The 18,434-nt window shown below is 38.6% G+C and overlaps 1 protein-coding gene across 4 annotated transcripts in view; it reads right to left on the bottom strand.

The window, feature by feature from the left end:
* Positions 1 to 18,434, bottom strand: part of COL19A1 (collagen type XIX alpha 1 chain) — a 553,058-nt gene that overhangs the window by 358,059 nt on the left and 176,565 nt on the right. For all 4 annotated transcript variants that reach the window (XM_072142184.1, XM_072142183.1, XM_072142182.1 and 1 more), the window contains 3 exons: positions 17,205 to 17,258; positions 12,013 to 12,057; positions 9,702 to 9,737 (listed from right to left, as the gene is read on the bottom strand). In XM_072142184.1, the coding sequence (XP_071998285.1) occupies positions 9,702 to 9,737; positions 12,013 to 12,057; positions 17,205 to 17,258 (135 nt within the window). The remainder of the gene's footprint in view (positions 1 to 9,701; positions 9,738 to 12,012; positions 12,058 to 17,204; positions 17,259 to 18,434) is intronic.

Raw genomic sequence — 18,434 nt, forward strand, 5'->3', positions numbered from 1 at the left:
ATGACAGGTTCCCTTTAAAAAGGCTGTTTAATGGAGACCAATCATCTCCAAATATGCACTATTTCTGGATTTTGCAGGGATTTTCACAGAGATATGAGTCATTGTGATGTAGCATCCAAGACCAGCTATTTACTAAGTGAAAGTAAAATGAAATATGAAATACATCTTGCATTTGTGGTCCATATCTGGACCAGCAATAATACTGAGAAATAACAACTTCGCACTATGGTTCCATTAAGATTCGGAAAATGTTATATGGCAAGTAATGATATTATGCTGATGAGGTAAAACATACTGTTAGATTTTCATGCCACAGAAGAGAAATTGCTTGTGTGAGAAATCATTAAGGGGAATACCTATGATGAATGAGAACAATTTCAGCCTTTCCTTGTGGAAGTAACGCAGTGTGTTTCAGGAATGATAACATAGAGATAACAAAACACAACATACAAAAATACAGTTATATAAGGCAGACAGTCATGTTTTTTCTTGTTGTTTTTAGTCAATGGCTCTTGGGTAAAAGCATTAGCCATATCATAGTTCCTTAAAGGACAGATTTACTGATGGTAGACTGTCCTTGTTACCTTTTCTAGGGGACAGCCCAACAAAGCATGGCTGCAAATGGAAAGTCTTTTCGTGCAAAATATCCCTGCAAAATATTTGTGACTAGCAAACAGCCGGGTGACATCACAGGGGCATAGTTACAGCGGTAGCAGCCATAGCAACTTGAAGAGGGACCACAGTATCAGGGGGCCACGGCATCCGATCTGACACACTAAAGAATGGACGATGTACATTATTATATACACTCACCGGCCACTTTATTAGGTACACCTGTCCAACTGCTCGTTAACACTTAATTTCTAATCAGCCAATCACATGGCGGCAACTCAGTGCGTTTAGGCATGTAGACATGGTCAAGACAATCTCCTGCAGTTCAAACCGAGCATCAGTATGGGGAAGAAAGGTGATTTGAGTGCCTTTGAACGTGGCATGGTTGTTGGTGCCAGAAGGGCTGGTCTGAGTATTTCAGAAACTGCTGATCTACTGGGATTTTCACGCACAACCATCTCTAAGGTTTACAGAGAATGGTCCGAAAAAGAAAAAACATCCAGTGAGCGGCAGTTCTGTGGGCGGAAATGCCTTGTTGATGCCAGAGGTCAGAGGAGAATGGGCAGACTGGTTCGAGTTGATAGAAAGGCAACAGTGACTCAAATCACCACCCGTTACAACCAAGGTAGGCAGAAGAGCATCTCTGAACGCACAGTACGTCGAACTTTGAGGCAGATGGGCTACAGCAGCAGAAGACCACACCGGGTGCCACTCCTTTCAGCTAAGAACAGGAAACTGAGGCTACAATTTGCACAAGCTCATCGAAATTGGACACTAGAAGATTGGAAAACCGTTGCCTGGTCTGATGAGTCTCGATTTCTGCTGCGACATTTGGATGGTAGGGTCAGAATTTGGCATGAAAGCATGGATCCATCCTGCCTTGTATCAACGGTTCAGGCTGGTGGTGGTGGTGTCATGGTGTGGGGAATATTTTCTTGGCACTCTTTGGGCCCCTTGGTACCAATTGAGCATCGTTGCAACGCCACAGCCTACCTGAGTATTGTTGCTGACCATGTCCATCCCTTTATGACCACAATGTACCCAACATCTGATGGCTACTTTCAGCAGGATAATGCGCCATGTCATAAAGCTGGAATCATCTCAGACTGGTTTCTTGAACATGACAATGAGTTCACTGTACTCAAATGGCCTCCACAGTCACCAGATCTCAATCCAATAGAGCATCTTTGGGATGTGGTGGAACGGGAGATTCGCATCATGGATGTGCAGCCGACAAATCTGCGGCAACTGTGTGATGCCATCATGTCAATATGGACCAAAATCTCTGAGGAATGCTTCCAGCACCTTGTTGAATCTATGCCACGAAGAATTGAGGCAGTTCTGAAGGCAAAAGGGGGTCCAACCCGTTACTAGCATGGGTTACCTAATAAAGTGGCCGGTGAGTGTACATATTATCCTGAACAATGCATAGCAAAATATGTATATAACAGTGCACATCTTCAAGGGCACACAGCATTAATCGACAGTTTAGATAAGAAATGTTGAGGCAGATAGAGGGGACAGCAGAATGACAGGACTAGGGATATTTCAACTGTAATTCCTGCTGTCTACTTCTACCATGTGGTCAGCAGCTACTGGGACAGATCTGTGTAAGTATATAAATTTATATATTAGTGCATAAATGTATGTATGTGTCACAGAGTAAATAAATGTGCAAGTATGCAGATATATCTATTTTCTGACGGGGTACGGGGGCCCCATTTTGAAGTCTGCTATGGGGCCCTGTCTCTCCTAGTTATGCCCCTGAATCATAGATATAATGGACAGAAAGTTGCCTGAGTTTGTTGTACAGCTATATGTAATAAGAGAATTTTCTAACCATATGCCAGAATAGAGGTTAGTGGAGGATACTTCTTTCTACAAGAAACATCATTCTGTTTTTTTATAGTTATTTCCTTCCTTGCCCGCCTCAGTTATGTCCCATTGTGCAGTATTCTTTCCTCACCTGTCTTCCTGAACCAATGCATAGAATCAGATGCAGTGCATCTCTATAACAATAACTGAATAATGAGTAGTTTGATCTGTCCCTGTAGAGCAATTAAAACTCTGTGGCAGATCTGTGCATTGAGCCCATGAAATCTTTGCCTTAATTAACTTCGGGACTGTCTGAAATTACTCTCAACAGGAATTCTGTGGACAGAGATCTTCAACAAGAGCTGACATTATAGACCGCATGTATTCTTATAAGGAAATCAATAATTAAGCATATTACAAAATTTACATTTTGAAAAAAAAAGTTTTTAGAAACATTTCAGCAAAGGCAAAATATAATAAAAATGAATAAAATGACAGATGTTAGGCGCCTTGAAATTTTTAATAGAAAGTACCAGTTGATGGATGGTACTAAACAGACAAAGGTCGAAAACCAGATGTAGATGTGTCAGATGGGATTTTATGTTGTCACATCTGTTGCAGAAATTAACCATGATATATTAAGCTTAGAATCTATAACCATCATGATATTTTGTTACAAAAACTGCAACCAATTAAACGTGTAAAAATGCAATTTACAGTGCTACATATTGACCCACGTTTATTAAAGTGTTTGCACAAGTTTTTTGTCACAGTTGTGTCTGCAGCATAAATAAAGATCACACTTCCAGAGCAGTGCAGGGGTCGCCAGGTTCTTGAAGACCAGAGGCCACAATTCATGAATCTTGGGTACTCTGCACACTCCACGGGCATTGCCTCTTTAGAATGAAGCAAACATTGTGCATGAAAATGTACCCCAGCAAAAAAAATGTGAAAATATATTTGTGGCTGCTTTTTGAAGCAGAACTCTCGCAGAGCTCTGTGCACATGCCTACTTTACTGGATGTATTGTGTTGAATTTAAAGGGATCATTCAGGAATGATTTCTTTTATACACAGCTAGGTGGAAGGGCTGTAAAAATAGCAAAGACCTTATACTGACCTGCTCCAGCACTCCCATTCTCTCACGGCAGCGTCGTCACTGCCGGCCCTCTGTTTCTTAGCAGAGGTTGGGACTCCAGTCCCAACCACTGCTTTATAAGCATTGAAAATAATACAATAGCAAATACTTGGCTGTGGTCTTGATGGGAGCACTGACCTCTGTAAACAAATAGAGGCCTAACAGTGACGGGAGGTACCACGGGAAAAAGGGAGCATAGGAGGATAGTATAAGCTTGTTGTCATTTATAGCCCCCCAGCCATGTATAAAAATATTCTTTACTGGGCAACTCATTTAAGAGCACAAAGTTACATTTAAATGTTTTTTTCCTACAAGGGGAGCTATAGGCATTTTACTCTGTGATGATTAGTTTCCTGCCTTGATTTCCTGCTGTTAAAGCTCCATATTGCAGCCTGCTGCTCAGTGACATGGCCACAATGACCACCACATCTGCCCCCTGAACTGTAAAAAAAGAAGATTGTTACAGGGTCTGTGCTGTGCATATGATTACATTGGTGTCTCCCACCATTGATTACAATTCCGTAGCTGAAGAAATACAGTGTGTACAATGAGTTTCTATATCAGCTTTGCCCATAACCCCCTCACAAATAATAATGGAAAATATATAAATCATGGGGTACATATGCAAACAAAATGAGACAAAAAAGTAATAACATTGTTATCTGAAATAACCGGTGCGAGAGTGCTTCTTACAAGACACAGGAAGGTTGCACAATGATCTAGCCATTATTATAAGGGATAACAATAAATAGGTAAGTAAATTAAATAAATAAATGCTTCTTTATGAACCTGTCATTAGTACCGCCTTGTATATAGAGTCTGAGGTGAGTAGGACTGCATATTGGCATCTATTGTAGAATAATAGACAGGATGAGTTGTTTGTGGAGAAATAGTTGAGATTACATGCAATTAGGGAGTGTGAAAGGCCTACCTGAAAATATTTAGGTTCAAAGAGCATGTTAAGGGCATGTTTGAAGGTTATAGTGTGAATGACCATGGTAGAATAGAATTGGTGCAGCTTGGGATATGTCCTTAAGTCATGTATGGGAGGTTCGAATTCAAGGTTGTAATCTTAGTCCACTGGCAGATCGAAGAGTATGGGTTGGACGATAGGCTTAGATAATGGAAGAGAGTTAGGAGCTAGGAGCATTTGAAAGGAGAAGGAGTAACCAGTGCAGTCCGGGTAGCAAACCCACACAAAAAATTGAGCACCAAATATAATACCAAAAAGTAACAAAATGTATATCAACTTTATTAATCACTGGTTTAATAAAGTTGATATACATTTTATCACTCAATGGTATATATTTGTGTTGGTGTGATGCTTTTTGATTGTGATCTTGACATCTAAGAGTCTACCAGGCCTGAATAGTCTGTTATTATCACATTGTATTTGGGTCATGGCCTTTTTGGCAAAGTTATCCATCTTGTGTTGATAAGAGATACATTAGTCTATACAAGAATAACCCAGACCAACAATTAGGGTTTTAGAGGATCCAATTGTAATAAGAGGGCAGATCCAGGAAATATTAGGTTAGAGACCAGCACAACCTGCTGCCTGCTGCTTCAAGGTCATACCACAGATGGAGATTGATTAGTAGAGTTGGTTAGTAGATGGTGGAAAGAGAAGAAGTTCAGTTTAGAGAGGTTAAGTTTCAGTTAGAGAGAGGACAAATCAAAGAGACAATCACTGTAACATCACCCCTGACTTACTTCAGAAGTATAAATCTGAGTATCATCAGAGTAAAGATGATACTCAAAGATAAATCTGATGATGGTTTGTCCCATGGGGCAGTGTAGAGGGAAAAGAGAAGACAACTTAGCATTGAGCCCTGAGGAACCCTGACAGTAAGAAGAAAGGAAGAAAAAAGTGATCCATAAAAAGAGACGCTGAAGGTGCAGAGAAAAGAAGAAAGCCAAGAGAGAACAGTGTCCTTCAGGCCAATAGAGTGACGAATCCCAAAGAGGGGTTGGTGATCCCCAGTATCAAAAGCTGCAGAGAGATCCAGAAGAATGAGTAGAGAATAGCTCACTTCTGCTTTAGCAGTAAGGAGATCATCGGAGACTTTAGAAAGAGCAGTTTCAGTGGAGTGCATAGTACGAAAACGAGATAGAAGGAGGGAGTTAGAGAGATAATGGGTTAGTGGAGAATAGACCATATGCTCCATAAGTTTGCATCTGAAAAGGAGCTTATAGACATGTCAGTAGTTAACAGCAATAGGTCCATGGAGGGCTTCTTTAGTAATGAGGTACTAACAGCATGTTTAGAAGACAAGGGGTATTCACCATGTTAGTAAGAAAACCGAAAGAAACCAGAAGGAGAGAGGTTAAAAATTTTAGTGAAGCGAAAAGTGACTGAAGGTAGTGGGGCGAGAGGAGGAGAGGAGCCTGAACACTTCTACCTCCATAACAGGCTCAAAAGAATAAAGTGAATAGGGTTAGGTTAGTGGATTGGGAAATTATTTCCTGACAATGCAGTCAATTTCCTTCATGTCTTGAATTCATGTATGCACCAGATAACTACACTGGCCCTTATACCTTACAAGTTAACATTTCAGCTCTAGACCTCTTCTAAAAGTGATCAGCTTACTACAGTGCTTACTTCATCAAACATGCCCTGTCTGTACTGAAAGGAGATGGTTTACTGACTTTAAGAGGAATCATAGAGGTACTTAGCTGAACCAGCATTGCAAAACATGGGGTGTCAGTGGTAATCTATCACTGACATCCCCATTTAAAAATGGTGGATGTTCAACCTTTAAATGTTGCGGTCAACGTGACTGCAGTATTTGAATTCCTGCAGGGGGATTCCTTGCACAATCAGTGACCCCGTAAAGCGTTTTCAGGGGGCTATGGCATGGACCCCAGGGTTGTCCATGCTAAATGCCTGTAAAGTCCTGTCTTTCACAGGACTCTACAGGCATTGAGTTAGCCTATGCATCAGCATAGGCTGACAGTTTGAATACTAAAAAAAGTAATACATTTTTTAAAATTAAAAAGAAACTAATACATTAATAAAAAGTCCTGTTACATACAAGTATAAAGGAAATAAAGTCAAAATCACCATACAAACCCCACATATAAGGACCCGTACTATACAAAAAATCACTAATAAACTCGAACAATGAACAGTATAACTAAAAATTTTTAAAACCCACCAAAAGTTATGATTTTTACCAATCTTATTCCACATAAAATTTTAAAATAGAGTGTTATATAGGTGGTTTATAATATTTTATATTTCAAATCTCATTACAAAAATGATCACCAAAAAAGTCAATTCTGAAATCTTATTGAAAATATGGAAAACCGATGTACAATTTGTAAGTTGCGTGACATCAAAATAAAATATCCAGACATTTATAAATTCTGAAAACATAATGGAGACATAAGGAAAATGTTATTTAGTAAGTAATTTAGGTGGTAAAACTATCTGTCTAAAAATGTGATAATTTGGAAAATGGTGAATTTATAAATTTAAAAAAAAAATAAATGCAAAACTCATCAGCCAAAAATTACCACTAAAATGAAGTACAACATGTGACTAGAAAACATTCTCAAAATCGCTTTGATAAGTTAAAGTGTTCAAAAAGAATAACTAACGCATGTAAGATTACAGAAAGTGGGGAAGAGCCTTAAGCTATAAATTGGCTATGCCCTAAACGTGTTAATGTATCTGTTCTGTAGCCTCTAATCCACAAACAGTCCTTCATTGTAACCTACTGAAAATATTCATGTATCCTATTGCTTGTTCTCCCTATATAGTTCTTCTTGCTACTGGACCAAATTATGGCTCCTAAGGTGTTCCAACTCTTAAGATTTAAAGAACCAGTGTGTCCAAACCTTGAGTGTCCTATATTAATGAAAGGGAGCGCTGTGTTATGTCCCGTACAAAGTTGTTTGATTTTCAGTATTCCAGTGTTTGACACCACCTGTGGTCTAGGACCCAGATCTGAAAATTTGTTTTCTATTCTGGGGATAACCACAGCTTGTCCTGACCCTGAACGGTATCTGGCTGCATTGACCAATCTGACCAACAGCCTATACTATGGTTATGTCTGTTTGTTGCCTAATCTAACCTATGGTATACATCTTGGTGTCTGCCTGATTGTGTCTGCCCTGACCACAAACAGTCTTAGACTATTCTCTGCATAATAAATGTTGCATTGCACTAGTGTTCTCTGACCTGTGTGAACCAGTTGCCCCCCACACGAGGGCTACTTGGAGACCTAGTAGCCTTGTGTCCTTGTCTCAGTGAAGTATGGGTAAAAACCCACAGGAAAACTTGAATACACTCAGGATAAACCTAAAGTAAAAGCAGCTGAAATGGTGGATCCATATGCCGTTGCACATTGTATCCATATAATATGGAAAATGTATTTTAATCAGAAACTACCTTGTATTAATGGGAAGCTGAAAACATGGAGACACTTGATTTGTTTGTCTAGCTCTTGCATACCTTTCAAATGTGAACCAAAGCCAATAATAGAAAGAGAGCTGCAGTGAGACACTGAAATTCTCTGATATATAAAGAGAGAACAGTAAAAGCCTTCTGATGGTTCTCAGAACACAATACCTCACATAAAGTCTTTATCAGTAGCTAAAAGCCATAGCATGTATTTTTCTATCCCATTAATCAATCAAACATACAAGTATAAAAGTAATATTCCACATACAAAGAGTACAACAGCATAGATGAGAACCATGAACTGAAACAAAAATCTGCCACGTGAATCAGGACTCAGGTCAAGTAGTTTGACAATTTTGCCTCAATCAATATGTTAAAGGGTGCACCAAAATAGAAACTAAAGGGTGCGCCAAAATAGAAACTCCTAATCCACAGAATGAGTCTCTGAATGCTAGGGGTCATATCTCTATAATGCACACATTTACTCATTCATGGAAAAGGTTTTTTAGGGGAAATTCAGACCCTAATTCTTCAGTTCTTTGGGTGCATAGGCAATAAGTGATTGTGATTATTTAAGGTAAATTACTACCTTCTTAGTCCTGATAATCATTGTAGCTATACATTTAGTGTTCCAGTATACACTTTGAACAAACTGTACACTTAAAAGTGCACACTTTAAAGGGAGTCTACCTTCTCCCTCTTAATACAGCTATCAGCACTGTGAATTTGATGCCTCTGTGCACATTACAAACATATCTTCATACCTCCATTCACTCCGCCTGAGAAAGGCACAAATGCTGAAACGCATGTTGAGGTGCCAACTGGTCTGGCATTTGGATAAAGGTATGTTTTACTATCTTAACTTTGTGAGGTGTCATTAAAGACTTTGGATAGATTTATATTAAACTATTGCACTTTATACTTACCTGTTTTAACCCCTCTTTAATGTATTACTAGTGGCTTAAGTATAGTAGCCATTTCAGATATTGTGTTTGCACAGTTAATTATTAGAAATGTGTTTCCCCTTCCTTTTGATTTATTTTACCTAATATTGTTACATGCATCCCATATTTATATTAATATTCTGCTCTAATCATAAATGCATTATCTTTATCTTTTTAATTATACTATTGCCAAGCAGTTTGCATTGTTGTAGATTCCACCCTATCATGTGTGTATACTTGTCATGTTATGCTTTAATGTAAAAATTGAATAAACTTGCAACATTTATTATTATTTTAAGAGGCATGTTTTCTCACTTTCCAATGTTCTTTTTGTAGGTGTAACAGTTCTATTTATTGAGGTCCGATCTAAGGCTTTTGTTGGCATTTGGTTGCCATTAAGCAGTTGCTGTTGCTTATAACTTTATACCTACAGACAGTTCAGACATTAACCAGAAAAATAACTTTCACTGAGCTTTTGGGTCAGGGGCGTAACTACAGTGGTAACAGCCATAGCAGCTTTGGGGCTCGCAGTATCAGGGGGCCTTGGCATCTGAACTGACACACTAAAGAATGGAGGATGTGCACCACTACATACATATTATGCTGCACATGGCATGTATGTAACAGTGCACATCTTCTACAGTATACAGCATGATTTGGTGGCTCAGATAAGAAATGACAGGAGAAGCAGGATTTGGCAGCTCAATTGCATACACCTTGGAAAGGCTCCCTTTAATATTTTTACCTTGTTACCTTGATAGACTGCATTTCATGTATATACTTACTGGTGATGCTGCGGGTCCAGGTGGTCCAATTTCCCCCTAACAAAGAAATAATAGCTTATGATAGAGGATACATTTTATTTGAAAAAATTAAAAAGATGACTATAATATGTCATATACAGAAAATGACCTACTATCAAAATTTCAGGAATTCCTTAAAAGTATTTAAAGCAGATTTATGGAAGATAATGCATAACTAAATGTCTTGGCCTGGATGAGCTATATATATATATATATATATATATATATATATATATATATATATATATATATAATATATATACACTGTATATATATACACTCACCGGCCACTTTATTAGGTACACCTGTCCAACTGCTCGTTACCACTTAATTTCTAATCAGCCAATCACATGGCGGCAACTCAGTGCATTTAGGCATGTAGACATGGTCAAGACAATCTCCTGCAGTTCAAACCGAACATCAGTATGGGGAAGAAAGGTGATTTGAGTGCCTTTGAACGTAGCATGGTTGTTGGTGCCAGAAGGGCTGGTCTGAGTATTTCAGAAACTGCTGATCTACTGGGATTTTCATGCACAACCATCTCTAGGGTTTACAGAGAATGGTCCGAAAAAGAAAAAACATCCAGTGAGCGGCAGTTGTGTGGGCGGAAATGCCTTGTTGATGCCAGAGGTCAGAGGAGAATGGGCAGACTGGTTTGAGCTGATAGAAAGGCAACAGTGACTCAAATTGCCCCCCGTTACAACCAAGGTAGGCAGAAGAGCATCTCTGAACGCACAGTACGTCGAACTTTGAGGCAGATGGGCTACAGCAGCAGAAGACCACACCGGATGCCACTCCTTTCAGCTAAGAACAGAAAACTGAGGCTACAATTTGCACAAGCTCTGGAAATTGGACAGTAGAAAATTGGAAAAACATTGCCTGGTCTGATGAGTCTCGATTTCTGCTGCGACATTCGGATGGTAGGGTTAGAATTTGGCGTCAACAACATGAAAGCATGGATCCATCCTGCCTTGTATCAACGGTTCAGGCTGGTGGTGTCATGGTGTGGGGAATATTTTCTTGCAACTCTTTGGGCCCCTTGGTACCAATTGAGCATCGTTGCAACGCCACAGTATTGTTGCTGACCATGTTGCTTACCTGAGTATTGTTGCTGACCATGTCCATCCCTTTATGACCACAATGTACCCAACATCTGATGGCTACTTTCAGCAGGATAATGCGCCATGTCATAAAGCTGGAATCATCTCAGACTGGTTTCTTGAACATGACAATGAGTTCACTGTACTCAAATGGCCTCCACAGTCACCAGATCTCAATCCAATAGAGCATCTTTGGGATGTGGTGGAATGGGAGATTCGCATCATGGATGTGCAGCCGACAAATCTGCGGCAACTGTGTGATGCCATCATGTCAATATGGACCAAAATCTCTGAGGAATGCTTCCAGCACCTTGTTGAATCTATGCCACGAAGAATTGAGGCAGTTCTGAAGGCAAAAGGGGGTCCAACCTGTTACTAGCATGGTGTACCTAATAAAGTGGCCAGTGAGTGTGTATATATATATATATATATATATATATATTGACATGCCATGTGAAATGGCTTTATAATATTATTTGAAAGTTTACTTACCTGGTCATATCATGAATTTAACTACAGACAGAGAACTTATGTCCAGATGTACTCATGACCTTTGCTCAGTCATTAACCGCCAAGTATATTTGCCACGCTCAATTTTGTGTCCCTTCCCGGAGTCTTACACTGCTCAATACAATGAACAGACTACTTATGCATAGACTGATTTTGCTTGTGAATACACTGGACTCATGATCCATTTAATTCTCTTGCTGCACTCTTAAAATGGACAGAGTTAAGGGTGTCCTTCAATAAACTAATAAACCTTCTATAGATTACACCAGAAATTACAAGGTAAATAGATGCCAGCTCAGAGACAACATAAATTTAGTTTTCGAGAAAACAGATGCCAGAAGGTATGTGAAATAATAAATTGCAGTAAATTAATCTTACTTAAATGGAATTCCCTTTTAGTAATTTCCCTATACTGTTAATCTGCACAAATTTTAAGCAAGACTATCCCCAGGAAGTCTGATGTCTGATGTCCATGCTGTCACATTAGAGGTCTGTAACAATAGCATGCATTGCTCACATTTACTGAACTGAGCGAAGTGCAACCCAAATGCAATTCCCTATCATTATGATGTTCCAGACACATTTATACCCTTCATAAATGAGTATCTTTGAAACAATGATTGCATTTTTATTCGAGCTATTATTTTCTTTGCATCTGAAATTTAATTGCAAGTGTACTCTACCTTTTCTCCCTTGGGACCAATTGGACCTGGAATACCATCCAAACCCTGTGGACAAAATGTACATATTTATAATTGAAAACTGTGTGCATTACTGCTGAATTATTAACACAGTGATAATAATGAAAACAACTTGGATGTTCAGTACCCTCCAATCTTCATTCCACAGATCACAGTAAGTGGAAATATAGAGACAGGCTGGCACTAAAATGATAAGCAACATCTGTGCATTGGTGGGTGCACAGCATTAAATCAGTGAGTGTTCTAAATACTAGATATCTGTGAAACTTCTCTTCTTGCTAAAATTACATTAATTTACCATCTGGAAGAAGCATCATTTAGAGTTATGAGATTTTAAATACCCACTTGAATTAAATTAGTAGAGGAATAAATAGTTCTGATTTAGCTGTTAGTTGGCCTTTAACAAGCTCACAAAATGCTTCATGAGGTAAATTGGAAATTTAAGTTCCCTTGTTCATCCATAAACACTTAAAAGTAAAAGCAAATAAGGTTCATCGAGTGTTTGTTTTATTTATAATATTAGCGACATTTGTAGTTTAATTTACAGAGACTGAGCAAATGCGAAAGGGGAGCAGGCAACACATCATCTTTGAAAGCACTCAGAGGTAATAGTATTCTTCAATGCCAAAAAATATTTTAATAGTCCCAAATAAGGGCTTTTTCACATTGGCGGTGTTTTTCACCGAAGGTTTACTGAGCCATTGTTTTCTATGGTTGTTTTCACATTGCCTTTTTTTGTCCCCGATCCTTGGAAAAAGTTTTTTAAATCTGTCCAATTTTTTTTACAGATGCGGAGCACACAAGGCAATCGGAGTCTGCAAAGTGTGCGCATGTCACGGTATTGTCTTTTCTACCCAATGTCAAACCTTCAGTTTTTTTTGTGAATTCAGAGACAAAATGAAACAGACATGCAAAAGAGTTAAGCAAAGAGAAGCTACAGTACATGTCAAAATGTCAGCTAGCAGTACCATTTACGACCATTTTCTGAAAACACCTTGGATGCAATGTGTAGAGCTCAAACTTGCCACTTGCCACTTGAACTTGCCACTTAATACATCAAAAGCTTAAAATAAACATAGCTTAAAAAGTCATACACAAAAGTATTTTTGCAACAGTAAATTCACCCTTTGCACATACATGTGCAATATCAAGCTGCAAACAAAAAGTAACACACTCATTTCGTACCTGAAAGAACTCTCTGAACGGGTTCTTGCTGCATAATTCTAAGGCTACATTCACACCGATGAATGCCCGCATGGCTACAGCCGTGCTATAGCCGGGCGGGCATACGTCAATTGCGATGGAGAGGAGGAGGGGTGACCCCTCCCCTCTCCATTTAGATCCACGGTGCACGGCCCGTAACACAGGGAAAGATAGGACATGTCCTATCTTTTTCCCATGTATGGAGCGTTACAGTGCCACACGTGTGTGGAACCGTATTGCTCTGTGCAGCCATTGCCGCTCTATGGGGGATATATGTATGGCCGCAAGCTTGTATCTATAGCCAAACTAATCAGCGGCTGGAGCAGCATCCAGGAACTACATGTATATCTGCAACTCACTTACTTAGATATTGGCTATACTGGTCTTTATTTACTTCTGTTTCTAGCTCTTTTCTTGTACTATTGCTGGTATTCTGATCCCTGCTTCAGTTTTTGATAACTGTTTGGCTCTCAATTCTGTATCTCACCATCTTGGTGTTGACCAGGTTATCTTGACTTCACTTGTGTTTGTCTATCTTTCTGTCCATCTGTCTCTGCTCATTTGTAATCCATTCTGAGAACATACTAAAGGTATGTAGCTCAGTGTAGGTTAGCTCACTGTGCGTAAGTAAGCAAGGACAGAGGTCGTGAGTGATCTCAGATCTCACACTTCCTCTGTCTTGACAATCCCCTTATAATGTATGTACGAAAATAAAGGAAGAAGTGTGTCTTTATCAGGGACATTTCTTTAGACGAGTATTCACATGTGCTGTAGCACAATGTAGACAGTTTTTGTTATTTATGTGGATAGGTACAAGATGGAAACAGAATATGCCTAAGATTTTCATATCAGAAATCCCCCCGGTAGGCAAAAAACCCTCCATTACTAAAAACTGAAATGGGGGGAGTAGAGATTAACGCTTTTTGGGTATAATTAGAGGGGACCCAGAGGCCTCTAGTTGGGATCCATTATATTGCGTTAGCTAATGTCACTGAAAATCGTAGTTTGACCTGTCAGCTTGGGTCAATAAATCTGTTTGGAACAGTAGACATGCTTGGGTCAGCCCAGGATTTATGGCATAGAATGGGTACAATACAGCAGTCTTACAATGAAAATGTTGAGTTTCAGTTTGTACATGTTGGTAATGTATTGCAATGAGTATGGCAAAATAGATGCAAACTGTTAAAAGGGAATTTCCACATATTAATAAATTTCTTTTATTTTCTGCAACATTTTAAGAGGTGCAATAGTAAGTCTTTCGTCATGTGTAACACAACCTCCTGGCATATAAATCACATATGCTATGAATATTTTCTATAAACTTATATAACACATTTCATTTCCTTTTTTTTTTCACAGTGTGAAAGTAAAGTTTCGTTAATTTGTCACAAACACTTGATACCCATCTTATTATCTTGGGGCTGTATAAAATGTTACTTTGTTCTTGCTGCTGTTACACTTCTCAACAGCAGCACAACAGCTGCAACCAGCTGAGATTATTGCCTTTCACCATGCGTCCTCTTCTCTTTTATATAGCACATTAGATTCCATCAATGTTAGCAGCCACACTTGATTGTAGCATTCATAAAATGGGATAAGGTTACAAAAGCCACATCAGACCTCATGCAATTGGCACAAGAGCATGTAATTAAATATATATTAACATAGACAATGAAAACTGAGAGGGATTTCTTGCTAATACTTGGATAAATGTATCATATTATGTTGTAATTATATCAGTAATTCTACCAATGATTTGATCTAGCTGTACATACATAATATGGAAAAAGGTTGTTTTCCTACTAAATTTCAGAATGATATGGGAACATTTTAATTGCGTTTGGAAAGATCCTATTTTGTCCCAATAATGCAACAGAACAGTTATCAAATGTGTTATATTATGTAGCATAATAAAAAGGGAAAGGACATCTGAGATGTCCCCTCCTATCTTTAACTGTTTTTCTACTTGAATGGTGGTAATATTCATCACAATTCTTTAGGATGATGAACATTTTATCCTCACTCACCTGAAAGCTAGGACAAGTAATATTGAAGCTGTCTGCATATTTTCTGTTAATAATAATAATCTTTGATTATATATAGAGTCATGATATTCCATAGCGCTTTACATAACACAGGGGACATATTCAAATAGAATAAAACATTACAGAGCACAAACGTTCACATGGAACAATAGAAGTGAGGGCCCTGCTCATAGGAGCTTATAGTATATGAGGATGAAAGGGAGACAAAAAAGGTAAAAAGCTCATATAATGGTCCAGCCATTCTATATAAGGAAGTAGATCAAAAGAAAATAACATAATAAATAAAGGTGCTGCTGCTTGAACCAGCCATCAACCACCATCTTATATACAAAGTCCAAGGTCAATGGGACTGCAGAGAAGCCTGGAGCTTGGTATATATCTGCTGTTTGCCGGATAACAGATGGGGGATAGGACATTGGATGGATTAGTAAAGGGAGAGTTGACGTTTCAAGCAGTTAGCGAGTGTTATAGGCTTGCTTAAAGAGATGGGTTTTAAGAGCACATTTGAAGCTTGGGTCTGTTGGGTCTAACTAGTCATACTACATTATTGCTTACCGACTACATAATAGGCATTTGTTGAATAATAGTTATGAATCAGCCGGAGTCAACAGTGAAAATGGGTAATATCATCTCAGTGTTGGTAACGGGGTAAAAAGTGGGCTATAAACATGGGTATCAAGTTAGACAGACCTAACTGAAAAGCAATGGACACTTAACATCAGACAAGATTCTGTCTGCTACTTAAGATGTTGTTGACAATATTTTGTTATAGAACCCAGAAATGTCAGCCATGCTTTCTGTAGTAAATATGGAAAGCACTTCACTTGTCTTGTAGTGAAGTGGTCAGTAAACACTTGCTACCAAGTAACATTTCAAAGTCTCTGCTAGACAGGGTACTGAATAAATATGTTTTCTGAACAACTTATAGTAGGAGATGACTGCTTCATACTGATATTATACATTAGGTGTATGGAGATTTTCAGACAATGCTTATTGGGAAAGAAATATGTTCATTAATTCTATCCTTTATTACCTTAACTCAAATATTCCCTAGTTCATCATTCCCAATCAGACCTGTCATGGTTATTTTATATACTGCCCTCTTTATAGTTTAATTATATATATAGCCCTATCACGGTTCTATTATGTACAGCCCGTACAGGCACTGCCAGGATGCTGGGGAAAGAGATTCGGCTCTGTGCCCCCCCCCCCCCCCCTAGCAAGAATGGGCCCTGTCACTTGCCCCGGTATGCTTAGTACTAGCACTGGCCCTGGTAATATGTTATTACAAAGAGAAATAATAACAAAAAGTGTTATACTATCTATCCAGTATAAGTTTACGTTGGACCACCCAGAGATTGTGTTGCGGGTGGAAGCCTGTCAGAGGTTTTGTAAAATTGGTTTATGTAAAATTGGAGAGGAGAAAGCCTGTCAAACTAAAAAAGCTTTTGCCAATTCATGACCGTGCCCCTTCCTTTAACATACACATTAGCTGTTCTTTTCTGTATATAAGTACTCTTAAAATGTAGAAATAACACGCATAAAACATTGTGGAACACCTACTTTTCTCTGTAAGTATCCCTTTAATGTATTTATGTGGTAAATGTATGCAACAATACAGCTCACACACAAAGCTTTTATGGCTGGTACAAAACTGTATGTAAGTAAGGAAGAAAAGCACAAAGCCTTCCACATATAAATTCAGCAGTGAAAGCAGAAATGTCAAAATGATATTATGTCTGTAGTTTCTGACAGGTCACTATCATTATATTCCTTTTTCAAGGTAAAGAAATATTTATTCAGTTACTCCTGAAAGCTTATACAGTGTGATAAGAATTACATGAACAATGAATGTACAATTCATAGAGAGTAATGCATATGTAAGTGATAAGTAAAATCAATGAGATAGAATCATAATTAACTTACATCTTTTCCTTGAGGGCCAACATGACCGCTTTCTCCTTTCTCCCCCTTTTCACCCTTCAAGTAAAGCACATATAAATAAAACAGTTAAGAAATGCTGAACAATGGAAGGTTAATATTCACTGTAATAGATGGGGAATTAAATGTGATGCTTTCTTTAAAAATACATGCAGACAGAGATTGAAATTGAGATTATTTAATATTTGTTATATTCAAGCAATGTTATAGTTACTTTTTCCCAGTCACTAACTTGAGGTGTTAGGGATAGTCACTATATATACACTGGAGATCAAAATTATGCTGCACTACTGGGGAAGTGTGCACCTGTAACATAGAGCGTGCAACACAATTCTGTCAAGTCCCTATAATAAATGTGCAGCAAGGTCCAAATCGGCACCAGAATGCCCCATTAGTTGCAGAATTGTTTGGCGCGGTGGACACAGCGCAGTCATAACACAATACCGGTGAAAACACACACACACACATATATATATATATATATATATATATATATATGAGCCACTGTCTCAAAGGTCACCTCAGACATATGAGGGGTCAGATGTACATCCTAAATACTGCTTGTTACAGTCGGTGTCAGTGACTAGATACACCTTGTTTGAAGTATTGCTATTCATATAGGAGGCTATTCTGTATTCTTGATTATTCACTGTTCATGTAAAATTGCACATATCAGAACAGGAGATGCCCCTAGTGTGCTCACACCTGTAGGAGCCTTTGGTTTATAGGTTAAAAGAGTATTCTCTTGCTTTTAGTCCATAAAAGGCTAGGAGATAGCTTACAGCCTAAGTAGGAGCCTGTCTAGAGGAAAATCTCACCCAATTCAAGTAAATACATTAAACATGGCAGGAACCTATTGAGGTAAGAGCTTCCTGACTTTGTGAATATCTTTACTATATAGTCTGCTATAAGCAGTAGTAAAAGCAATTCTGTTGGTGGTGTGGCGAGCAGCCAAGCTGGTAGGTTGTATATGAGTTGAACTTCGCCATAACATGTGCTTCATCCTGAATGATATTTGTACCTGGCACTAAAATCCATCCTGGGTGTTCTCCATGACACCCATATAGCCCGAGTCACCATCTCAGCACCTCTGGTGGGATTCATCTGCAGCACGCTATCCAAGCTGAACTACCTCTTTAATCAGGATGATAGAGGAGGTTAAGGTGGACGATAGCCTCCTGTGACAAGATCTATAGAATGTAGTGCTTTTTTAAT

The sequence above is a fragment of the Engystomops pustulosus genome, chromosome 3 (assembly GCF_040894005.1).
Source record: "Engystomops pustulosus chromosome 3, aEngPut4.maternal, whole genome shotgun sequence".
NCBI classification, from domain to species: domain Eukaryota; kingdom Metazoa; phylum Chordata; class Amphibia; order Anura; family Leptodactylidae; genus Engystomops; species Engystomops pustulosus.